This window comes from Populus alba, chromosome 3 (assembly GCF_005239225.2).
Source record: "Populus alba chromosome 3, ASM523922v2, whole genome shotgun sequence".
In the NCBI taxonomy this organism is placed as follows: domain Eukaryota; kingdom Viridiplantae; phylum Streptophyta; class Magnoliopsida; order Malpighiales; family Salicaceae; genus Populus; species Populus alba.
Window position 1 is genome coordinate 5,423,345 of NC_133286.1, and position 13,311 is coordinate 5,436,655.

Sequence of the window (13,311 nt, forward strand, 5' to 3'; positions counted from 1 at the left end):
GTATGGCCATGTGATTACGAGGTTTACATAAGATAATGTTAGAGAAAAAGATTAATCCATGGAATTTTTTGCGAAAGAAAAGCCTGGATGGTAGTCAAAAGATGGAATGGCCTTTTCATTATATTTTTGTTTCAGGATCTTATTTTTTTCATTTAAAAAAAAATAATGGCATTCATATAAATATTTAAGCAACTTTTCTTGACTTATTTTTAAGAGTATATAAAGTGTTACTTAGATATCAAACTATAGAAGGCAAAACATTACTTTTCAAACTATAAAGGTAAAGTGTAATTTGCATCAAATCACCAGATGTTAAATGATAATTTTCCTTTATATATATATATATATATATATATATATATATATATATAACTCTGGGTTAAACATTAAACATATAAAAAAATTAAAAAAACATTTATTATATAAAAAAAAAACAGTTTTGATATCCAATTGACAAGATCCATTTAGTGATCGCATATAATAGGTCAATCCTTTGATGATAAAACCTTTCAATGGTTAGATTCTCAGCTCCAAGAAATAAGAGAGAAGAGGTAGAAAGAGAGGAAGGGATAGACACGAGCGAGATTATTATTATTTTGTCATTTTCCTCCCTATTTTTTGACTGAAAATGTTTTACCTTGACTTGTTTTTCTAAAGAGAAGCAACATTGTAAATCACACAAAATATTTTCCTTAAAAAAATATTTTACATGAAACAAAGGCCTCCAAGTCAATTGCACTGTGTTCGTGGGTTGTTTAATCATGGAAGAAGAGTGAACAGAAAAAAAGTTCCTTAATTGTTTGTTACCCAAAAAAAAATCTTGCCTAACAACTTGATACTATGAAGAGTGAAATTATCACAAGAGATTACTGAACTAGTAGGTCTTTGTTTAAATATCAACCCAGTTTAATCTCAAGGGGTACAACTCAACTGGTTAGACTCTACATTTGCTTCCTAAAAATATTAATTCGAGTCCCACAAATCTCAGGCCACTAGAGGTTTACATGGTCGTTAACTATAAGGCCCGTGAGATTAATCAAAGTACGCGTAAGCTGACCCGGACATCTATATTAATAAAAAAATCAACTGAGTTCTTCGCAATTGCAAGAGACGAATAACAATGTGGTTGAATTCATGTTTTTTTTTTTTTAATTTGAATTTATTTTTGTTTGGAATTATATATATATATATATATATATATATATATATATTAATTATTTTAATATGATATGCAGAAATATTTTTTTAAAAATAAAAATATATTATTTTAATATATTTTTAAATAAAAAATATTTAAATAACTATTATCATATTCACAAACCCCCTAAAAGAATCTTTACTTGTGGTGCAAAAGGAGGGGAGAATAACGTTTTATGTCTTGTAGTAGTGGGTATCTAATTTAACTGTTATGAAGAATTATTTGATTTTTAATGCATCAGAATTATTTTATTAAACAAACAGGTACCTTTCTTCAATAAAATATTTGAGCTCCGTCAACATCAAATTTCATCAAGTGTTCTGTAATCTTAGAGACTGCTTCTTTACATTGTGTATTGTATAATCGAAGATCCTTGAGGCTGAATGCCCAGATTGTCCAGTGAAAACCCCCATTAGTGTCACTAAAACAAAATATATTCCTTGTGGGCTCATTTTTCCTACCTCGCCTTCTTAACGGTGGTGGCAGTCGCACACAAGCGGTGGGTTTTGCAGGTGAAATTCTTAAACCATGGTGGTCTGATTAAACGCCGTCATGGTGTGTGGCCCGTGAGGCTAAGAGGGGGGAGGGCAGTTTCCATTTCCATGATTCCATTCATTCGCTAGAAAAAGACCTCATCAGTTTAACAAAATTAGATTAGTTCCCAAATCCTATCACTTTATTTTATTTTATTTTTCGGGAAATTTTGCCAAAAATAGATTTCAACGTTCACATTAAGAGGGTCACCAGCAGCGTGTGTAAGTTGCTTTCAGGGGTCACGGTTGTGTGATCTGGGACGGTGTAGTTATTTCTTCTGCTGCGACCACCACCACGACCCCCACCACCGCAAGACATTTGCAGCCAAGTGGTCAAATTGACTCGTAGGAGCTGCATAGCTACCGCCTGCAATTTCTAGGGTCAAGAAATGCAGCCCTAGTTGGTCTTGGAGAGCGCTGGCATTTCAAGACTCGCTTTCACACTTCCAAGCTATCAAGGTCGGTTTTATTAAATGATTGGGTTGTGTAGTAATTATTACAACTTGGTTGTTTCATGTGTTTCAAAAAAATTTAAAATAAATAAAATAAAAATTATTTTTTAATTTTTAATTTAAACATGTTAAAAATAAATTTTAAAAAATAAAAAATTATTTCGATATATTTTAAAATAAAAAAATATTTTAAAAAAAATGCTCTATAGGTGTTTGGTAATGCAATGTAGGGTATTTTAAAAAAAATACTTTAAAATAGTATTTTTTTCATATATATTTTTATTTTTTATTTTTATTTCAACCCATCAAAACTACTATGAAACACCTCAAATAATTAATTTGATGTTTTTTTTTCAAAAACAAAATATATTTTTTAAAAAATAATAAATCACACTACCAATCACTCATCAGACTGCCGAATAATATAAAGAAAAATAAAAATAAAAGTTTTTAAATTTTTTTTAAAAAATCCTCTCTGCTATCTGCTATTCAACTTTGAACCAAAAAATCGAAATTAAAGCTTATGACATAAAGGTGAATTCCCCCTCCAAGCATTGCTAATTCTCAAGATGAAATACCAATTAATATTTTTTTTTTGTTTTTTTTTTTAAATAAAACAAATGGAAAAGAATCAACAAGTTGCAGGGAAATACTCCACACCAAAACATTATAATAAGAAATGATATCCAAAAAGAAAAAAGGTTGGACCTTGTCTAGCCATGGTAAGACAAAACTTGCAAAGATATAACTGGAATCGTGGACTTTGGATCTCCCATATCTTTCTCCCATTCCATCAAAAATCGTCTCTCTCTTAAGCAACCATGTGTCAAATCCTTCTGCACTATCTAGGCCACCACATTCAAGAAAATTCAAATTTTGTGGTTGCTTAGATTTTAGTAAGGCAGTGACAAAAATATTTTTTAAAATATTTTTTTTATTTAAAAATATATTAAAATAATATTTTTTTATTAAAAATTATTTTTAAAATATAAAAACAAAAGGCTCTTTAATACACAGCACACTAGCATAGTAAACATTCAAGCTAGAAAAACAAGGTGGAGCAACACTTTCTTGCATGTGCTGTTTGTTTTTATATTTTAAAAATATTTTAATTTTTTTTTATTAATATTAAAAATAATTTTTAAAAAATAAAAAAATATTATTTTAATATATTTTTTAATAAAAATATTTTAAAAATCAACAAGAATTCTATTATTATGAAACAAAGTCTAACACATGCTAGGATACCGATAGTCATAATGCTGTAAAAACAATTGTCATAATTCTCCCCATCACAAAATAGAAAAATTGAAAACAAGGACACAGAATAAAAGAAAAACTCATTTTTACCCTTGTGTTTTTTTTTTTCCTTGTAAATAAAAAAGAAAAACCCACACAAAATAACACCAAATTAAAAGAGTGATATTATGGCTACGGGCTGAGGTGCTAGGATTTAAGTGCTAACAACAAATTCACTGTCCCCTCTTCAGCACTTCTACTTGCCATCATAAATATCACAATAAACACACCATCATAAAAAAAGTAAGAAAAAAAAAAATAAACAGAGAAAAGCACTATTGGAAACTAGAACCTGGAGTGTAAATAGCAAGACCAGGCCACCCATTATTACTATTTCCCCACTCCCCACCTTGCAAGTAACTCTCGCCGCCACCACCATCATTAGTAGTGTTATTGTTACTGCTCCTTTGCAAATCCAAACCCGGGTCTCTACTTGGACCCGCATTCAAATCCTCCCCAAACCCACCCATCCGCACCATTTTCAAGCCCGACCCACCAGAATCCAGCCCTTCAAAAATACTCCCAAACTGCCCGCTTGATGCCAACAACGAGCTGAAGCTCCCTCCCATATCCAGTATCTTCCTGTCCGGATCCGCTTCCACCCCATATACGCGGGTCGGATCCTGATTCCCATTACCCGCCAGCTGCTGTCCCGATGTTGACGAGGTCGCTGAGGAGGAGGAGGAGTCCGCAACCCGGCGGGTTGGCTTAACGGGGTCGGGATTGGGGTCGGGATTGGAGCGTTTGGTGTTCGAGGAACGTTTAGTGTTCTTGCGGCTGCCACCACCGACGGGTATGTTTCTCAAAGCGCCACCTTTGGTCCAGTATCTCTTGCAGTTCTTGCAGAAATGGCGGGGCTGAGAGAGGTTGTAGTTGTTGTAGTAGCAGAACTTGGTGTTGCTGGAATCACAGCGGGGGCACTTGAGTTGCTCTTGCTCTGGAAACTGAGGCTTTATTGTTTGGAATGCTGTTGATGGATCTTGCATATCTTGACGTTCTGTGTTTCTGAGACTGTATTGAATGATAAAGAGAGGCGGGTTTCCGAGGATTTGTGAATTGGAGGTGGATTTGGTCTCCCTAGCTAGTTTCTAACATGAAACATGAACAAGAGAAGCTGATTTTTCCGAGGATAATTATGTGGGATTTGGCTTTATTTGGCAACGAAAAAGACTTGAAATTTAAGGCCTTTGATTTGATGAGAGACCGAGTAGTCTTCAAGTTTTGCAAGGAAAGTGAGTTTTTTATGATTTCTATGTACGAACACGATGAATGGTTTGTGGGAATTTATGAGCTGGTGTAGTTGTCGAGTGGGAAAAGATGAGAGAAACAAAAAGCATGCAATTTGATGAGAGTAGAGGTGATGAGACAAAACCAGATGGAGTTTCAAGCCATAGTTAACAAAACAAAGCACATGAGCTTCAAGTTAAGTTGTTATTGTTCATGGAAAACTATCAAAAGAAGAAGAAAACTAGTAAGACTGGATTTCTTTCAATTTCAGGGTAAAAATAAAAAAGAAAGAAGGTCAGTTTGTTCAAGAAACGATGAGAGAAGCAGATGAGAAGAGGATATTTGTGACTGAAAAATCTTTGAAGAAGAAGAAGACGAAGATCAATCTATCAACCTGTTTGTTGGTGTCATTGTGTGTTTCCGCGTGAGAGTGACCTCTATAAAACACTTCAAAGTTCTGTTTTTCTTTTTCTTTTGTTCTTTTTTTTTTTTTTTTTTTTTCCCGGATGTGGCTAGGCTTCATTGCACCCGCTGGACACCACTGCTCATCACGCACTAACACCAAGCTAAATTGCCTAATAATGGCGGCAGTATTTTAATCAAAAAAGTAAATGAGTTTTGGTTGATTTAATATAATATACCTTAACGGAAACGGTAGCCTGGCTTTTGTTTTATTTGAGGGCTTCAATTTGTTTTTTGGCGAGGTGGCAAATGTCAATTCCAAATGATTGAATGCTCTCCTAACCTAATTTATGAGAAACAACGCCATTTTTGCCAAATATAAACTTCAATTAAACAAGAAAGATGATAACAAAAAAAACAAACATGACATGCAATGATAACAAAAAAAACAAACATGACATGCAAGTATATATTTAAATGAACCAATTATAGCCGATGATTAGCCGTAGATATGTTGGAAAATTTATTTAAAAATATGATTAACATGAATGATAATAAATTAAAAGTGAAATTCACTTATTTTTAAAGTTAAAATTTTTCTGAAATTTAATTTTCAACATGAAGTTTTTGACATTGAATATTAACATGATTTAAATAATTTATAAATAAATAAAAAATTAATCTTAAATATTTTTTAGTTGACATGTTTATCCAAAACCCTTTAAAATAACTATATCACACAAGAAAAAAAAACAAAAAAAAAACAAATTGATGTTTGTATAGTGGAAAAATAAAAAGTTAAAATTTAATCCAAAAAACACATAAGTTTTTTAGAGTGGGAATTACCTAAGCAAAGTGGGCTTTGGGTTAAAAATCATATACACAACCCAACCTTTGTCTCATGTTCAAGGTTGAGTTTGAGTTTATTGTAAAATAATATTTTGGGTTACAAAATATTATTTTTTACTAACTAAAATTTGGGTTTGAGTTTGGTCCATTAAGAATTATTTTTTTGACCCATGAATGTTAGAATTTTATCAGTTTTTTTATAGCTATTTCAACATTATAACATCTTTTTTTCAGCTAAAAGATCACCTGATTTTAATTTAAAAAAATCAGATTTAATTTTAATTTTATGGTGGGTAAATAAAATTATTAATGAGGAATTCCATAAACTTTTGGTTCCTAAAATTCTATATTGAAAAGGGTTGAAGAAGATTGTTTGGAGTTGGTTAATTATGCAATATTTTGGCAGAATTTGGCACTCTTTCTTCACCTAATTTTCCAACATTGCTCTTCTAGTTTTAAAGATTTTCGCTCTTTTTAAATTTCTTTTTTGTTAAGAGTTTAGATTCAATCTTTGTAGAGAGATAATTGGGTACTATTTTTTTTTAGTTTGATAGACTTTATTTAAGAGTGCACCTAAATAAGGTGATGTTGATAAAATCTTAGGAGGCTTAGTGATGAAAGTCCTTTTGTACTAAGGGATGAGCAATAAAGTTTTAAAGACAAATAATTAATCATTTACAACAACAAAACTTCATCTATTTTAAAGTGCTTCAACAAGTACCCTTTTTGGTTTTGTTTAATTTTCTATATTAGTATGCATGTTATGATTCTGATTCAATCATATATGCAAGTTTATTTATCTGTTTAGTAAGCATGCTGGTCCTTTTATTATGATTACAAATTGCCATATTTTTATTATATTAAATGCTTATAAACTAAAAATATTTTTCTCACTTGTTTGATTTTATTTGTGAATTTTGGAAAACAAGATGCTTATAAAGAATAGTAAATTATAAGTTTTAATTGATTTTAAAAGTGAATTTATCGAATTGAGAATTTTAATGAGCTGGCAATTGTTTCATAATTTGTAAGAATTTTAATTAAAAAGTGTGTGTGTATGTGTAAAGGTATGGAAATGCTAAAACATTTTTGATAAGTTTCTTAAATATTAAACATAGCATCTCAAACATATTTAAAACAACTAGCTATAAAGTTTTTTTTTAAAAAGGTTTTATGATTATTAAAAACAAAAACAAAAAACAGAACACACATATTTAGGTGAAGTGACTTCTATTCTATAACTAAATAAACTACTTTACATTGTGTTAGATCTAAAATGAATGAGGAACCAAAAAAACATATTGCATGAACTAATAAAAAAAACACAGAAAATTTTTCATGCAATAACACATATAATTATGTATTCAATTGGTCCAAGATAAAAGTGAAGAAAATTCTAGTTATTTTAGAGCAAAGCATCCTTAATTTATATAAAAAAACATTGATAGCATTGATAAAAAAAGGTTTTGTTTATTTATTTATTTTTAATCTAGTTAGAAATGTTTCTCTAATGTGAATTAGTGAGAATAGCTATGAAGCACCAATTGGGCTTGTTAAAAGGTTTGAGAACTAAGAAGATCCAAGAGGAATTGATTGGGATGATTCTAAATACATACATTAAAAAGTTACAAATATATATACTAGATCTTTGTATATTGTTTGGACTATATCTAAAGTAACATAAAAAATTTTGCTACAATTCAAGTTGGGCTAGAAACTAAATATTTTAAGCTTTTTATTCATATATTATATGCTTAGTAAATCATCTAGATGATAGGGAAAGACATTTAAAATCAAGATTGAAATCTGCCACTAACAAGAAAATTCAAAAAAGAATTGTTTTCCATGTGATTTAAGATCTTCACAAGGTAAGGATTTAATTACATGTAGAATCCTTATTTTGGAATTATTCCTTACTTTCTAAGAAGATCAATTAGACAACAATCCTTATTTTGCAATGATTACTTATATAGAAATAATCTTTATCATTCAAGAACATTTAAGTCAATTTTGGGCTTTATTTTTTGTAATGTATAATTTTATACTAATAAACATAATTATTGATTCAATCATTGAAGTAGACTTAAAAGTTTCTAGAAGATTCTAAAACCTTTAATTTCATAGTGATCAGATATCAAAAGCCTCGTGATAAGGTTTAAAATCTAATATGCAAGATTTATATTATTTTCCTAGTTTGTTTTAGATTCTTTTTTCTATTTGGTTAATACTCTTTTATTATTTTCCCAGCTTTATAAGGTTATTTAGCTTATAAACAGGGTTCTTTAGTAATTTTTTACCTATTATAAATAGAGTTATTTAGCTTATATTTTGGTTTTTTTTATAGATTTTGATTATTTTTAGAATAATATTTTGCATGGTGAGGTCGCTTATACTTTTGGTTCTTCATTGATCTATTCTTGGACTTATCTAATATCAATTGTCTTTTTGGTGTTCTTCCTTTATACCTTCAATTCATAATTCATGATAATCATAAGGTTGAGGTTTCTTTCATCTAATAACTTTAGTTTCTTGGTTCAGGCAATGATTGTGTCAAGTTTTATCTTTAATTTCATTGATCTTTTTGTAAACTTATCAAATATCAATTGTTTTAATGGCTTTCTTCCTTTATAACTTCAATTCATGATTCATTATAATCGTAAGGTTGAGATTTCTTTCATATAATAACTCTAGTATCTTGGTTCAGGTAATAATTGTGTCGTGTTTTATCTTCAATCTGATTTTAGTTTTCTTGGGTGTTTCTTTATTGTGTGTCGATTAAATGGTTCTTACCCTTGGAGTTCACATCAAAAGGTATAAGGGAAAAGTTCTAAAATCAGATCTTATCTATTTATTTATCTTTAGTTTTCTACATTGTTTGTTTCATTGATTTTTGGTCTTGATTTTGTTGCAGCTAGTGTGTGTGTGTGTGTATGTCTAAAAAAAAAAAGAAAACAAAAGAAATTGCATCGGTTTAGTTTTTGACGCAAAAAATAAAATTACACAATTGAACTCTAATTCTTGAGAAATTGCAATTCGCATCAATTTATCTTTTATTAATGGGTATTGATTGCTTGGGTATTGATTTTGGGTTATTGAAACTATAAATTTTGATTTTAGGTGTAAAAAACCATTACAAATTAGTTATGTCAAATTAATGTTTTCATTAGTAGAGTCTATTGTTTTGAAATTAATTTTGATTTTATTTGAGTCTCTTTTGGTTTTGGGTTTTATTGAGTCTTTCTTAATTTCATTTTCATATTCCTTTTTCTGTTTGTTGGCATATCCATTATTGTTATTGCTATCGTTTTCATTGTTTTAAATTCATATTGTTGTCATTTTTATTTTTATTTTTCTTGATTTTTTAGTCCTAAAATCTATGATTAATCATTACAAGGTTGTGATTGTTATTGATTGGTTCCTTCAATAATTGAAAAGAAGAGAACAAGAGGTAAAATGTGAAAAAAGTGAGCATATTATTGTGAAAAACCAGAATTGAGTGAAACATGAATGAAGTGATATCATATTGAGTGTAAGCACATGATAGAGAGCGTGTAGATTTTTTTTTATTGACATAATTTTTTTTTTAGATTTGATGATATCTTTCAAAATACAGGTCATCCTCTTGGGAAGACAAGAACACCTTCATTTTCTTACAAACTTTGATTTCATAATAATATTTTGTGTGTTTGGGTGATGATTGCTCATACCTATTGGTTCTTTAATGAAATGTCTTAAACTTATAAATGATCAACTTTTTTGTGGTGTTCTTTCTTATACTTTTAGTTCACAATTCCTTATAATCATTAGGTAGTAGTCTCATTCCAATAACTTTGGTGTCTTAATTCATGTAATTATTATGTTAAGTTTTCACTATCCTTAAATTTTAGTTTAGCTTTCTTATGTTGTTTTTTTTTTACGTGCGGGTTCAAGGGTTCTTAATCTCCATGTTCACATAAATCATTATTAGAATCAGGTTGAGTTGAGCCTATTACAAGGTTTGAAACTAAAAGGATCCAAGAGGAATTTATTGTGCTAATTTTGGATGTTTAAGTTAAAAAGTTACAAATCTATAGGACCTTTATGTACTATTTAGACCATATCTCAAGCCACAAATGAAATTTGTTATGATTTAAGTCGAGCTAAAAATTAGACATTTCAAGCTTTACATCCATATATAATATGCTCACTAACTCATTTATAGAGGATAGAATAATATGTTTGAAATCAAGATTGAAATCTTCCAAAAAAGACAAGGAAATTCTGAAAAATATTGTTTTCCATATGATTTGTGGATTCTTACAAGGAAAATATTTAACTACATGTGGAAACTTATTTTGCAAGGATTCCTTATTTTCTACGAATATCAATTAGGGAATGATCCTTATTTTACAAAAATTCCTTATGCAATAACAATCCTTATTATTCAAGGATATTTAAGTCGGTTTTAAGCTTTTTTTATGAATAATTTTATAATAATAAGAATAATTATTGATTTGATTGTTGAATTAAGTTGAAAGTTTCTTCAGAATATTCTAAAAACCTTGTTCCTTGTAAGGTTAAAGTTTTATAATGATCAAACAACGAGAATGCTTTGCGATAAAGTTTAGAAGTTATTGTGCGATTTATATTATTTTCCTAGTTCATTTAAGATTTTTTTTTTTTTGATCAATACTCTTTTATTATTTTTCTAAACTTGTTTAGAAATTTTTTTAACTTATTATAAATAAGGTTATGTAGCTTGTATTTAGGTTTTTTCAGGTTCAAATTACTTTCATAATAATATTTTGTGTGTGGTGAGGTCGCTCATACTTTTGGTTCTTCATTAAATTTATTAAAGATCAATTGTCTTTTATGTGTTCTTTCTTTATACCTTTAGTTCGTGATTCATTATAATCATATGGTCGGGGTTTTGTTAATCAAATAACTCTGATATCTTGATTTAAGTAATCATTATATCGAATTTTATCTTCGATCTAATTTTAATTTTTTTTTATATGATTTTTTTATATATATATGAGTTTAATGGTTCTTACCCTCTAGATTCACATCACTCTTTTTATTCAATTAACTTTGAGATTTAGGACATCTTCTTATTAATAAGAGAATTCTTTCTAGGTTTGACATGCTAATTTAGAGAAGATAAATTTTATTCCTTCATAATAAAGGGCTAGATCCATGCAACAAGTTGACATCCCTTCTATGCAATAAAAGTAGTGTTTATAATTTTATTACTCATATGATATATACTATAATCTTGAAAAAAAAAAAGCAGCCTCTTACTTATCAAATTTATAAATTGATTAAATTCATAAAAAAGTGTTTGCACTTTGCTATTATATTATATTATGTTATGCTATGAATTAAAAATAATGTTGTAAATGATATATGTATTTGGTCTAACAATTCTATATTCAAAAACCTGGATTAATGAAATAAATTTTAATTTCAGTAATTTCAGTTTTTTTTTTTTTTTTTAGCTGGGATACAACAATGAAAGATTATATCCCATGATGTTATTAAAGATCTTTTGGACCATTTAATATAAACGGCTGCAGGAGCAAAGCTCAGCCAGTTGCCAATGATTAGTCATTAAATGTGTAATTAAGCCAAGCCAAGCCAAGCCAGCAAGCAAGAAAGCCAGTGACAAATCCCTGCGTGCAAATAAAGCAAGTAACCCAAGTCGGAGCATCATTTAGATTCTATCCGTAGATCATGACAGTCCATTTTTTATATGCTCAAATCAACACCGTTCACGAGTCAAATCATATCACGAACTTCGCGTTTAGATGCCGTCACGAACGAGCCAATGTCACCCGCAACACGTGGAAGAACCCCATGAGTGATATAAGCTATAAAGCGGAATGTTGAAGTGTTAGGGTGACAGATGAAAGTATGGAACGGTGTGTGAAAGTTAAGTATTATGACTGCACGTAGGTAGGACCCTTTACAATCTACATTTGTATTTTTATTGAACTATTTACTTTGTTTGAGTTGTATAAATTTGTCATTTACTTTTTACAATTATAAACACGTGGAATATAGCGAATTTATTGTTTTCTCATCAAATACCTAATATTCTTGATTTTTTTAATAAAAAAACTAGCATAATTAGTATAACACAATTTTAATTTTGTTGGGTTAAAATGGCATACTTTCATCTTGTCATCCTTTTGAAGCATAACATTTATTAAATATTGTTATTTCTAAACAAGACAAGATAATTTTTGTTCTTCAAAATAGAGATATTTAAACATGTTGCGCTTCTGAAGCGCGACAACTTAACATGTAGCCTCACTGATACTTCTCTTGCTCAACCGGTTGATCCAGTTATATGAACTGATTGATCGTTTCACATAAAAACAATGATTTTATAAACTTTCTCTTCCCAATACGTTTTATAAGTGTTAATGATATAGTCGAGCTTGCAATAACGGATGATTTTGAGTAGTGAGGTGTGAGTTTACCACAACTAGATGAGAATCTGTCCTAGATAGATTATGTGGATGGCCTAATAGATATATTTATAGACCAGTGAGACATGTCTAGGTCCAAGAGAAGGTCTGGTCGCGCCAGACCAAAATGATAACTCAATTTTTTGACTGGAGTTTTTGGAGCTCTTTTTCTTAGAGTGGCTATGGAATTGCTACTCTGATATTGGAGCTTTATATTTTAAAAATATCACTACAACTTTAATTTTGACAGTTTTGTGATTTTTCTTGTTATTTTCAGAATCTGTCGACCAATTTAACTTGCTATTATGGACCAGTCTACTAGTTAGTTCTAAATTTAATTGATGTTGCAGTTGTTAACCACAATGCCAATTAAAATTTTATTGTGGTTCCTAATTGTGATATTTAATTAATGTCGCGGTTTATAAACGAGACATTTAATTAAATGTCACGGAAAACCATATACTATTTCACCAAAACATTTTGCTGGTATGTTAATTCACCATTTGTTTTTATTTTGTGTTAATTACCCAATTTGTCCTAATATGCTTGAGTTTCTACTGAAAGTTAGTTGTAGTCATGATTATGTATTTACACGAGTGATAGAAGTGGGCCATGCTATGCCACGAGGGGAAATTATTTTTTTTCATAAAATACGATGTTCAATTATCACAAATGCATTTTAAAAGAGGAGAAAATTTCCAGACCCTATAAACCCAATGAGGTCAAATCAATTGATTTTATTTTAATTAGATGATAAAAAAAATATAATGATAGTAAATGGACTAAATTAAAAAAAAAATGATCACAATAACTTTGAAAAAAAAACATTTCTTTCAAAAGAAAAAAATGATATAGCTTAATTTTTTGTCAATTAAATATGGAAGGAAGAAATTGAGTAA

At 29.5% G+C, this 13,311-nt stretch overlaps 1 protein-coding gene across 1 annotated transcript; it reads right to left on the minus strand.

Annotated features, from left to right (window-relative positions):
• Nucleotides 1-3,511: 3,511 nt before the first annotated feature.
• LOC118030984 (dof zinc finger protein DOF3.1) lies at nt 3,512-5,160 on the minus strand. The gene has a single exon (XM_035035250.2). It carries the CDS (start codon nt 4,466-4,468, stop codon nt 3,758-3,760), a length of 711 nt encoding a protein of 236 aa, XP_034891141.1. The 5' UTR covers nt 4,469-5,160; the 3' UTR covers nt 3,512-3,757.
• Nucleotides 5,161-13,311: the final 8,151 nt, after the last annotated feature.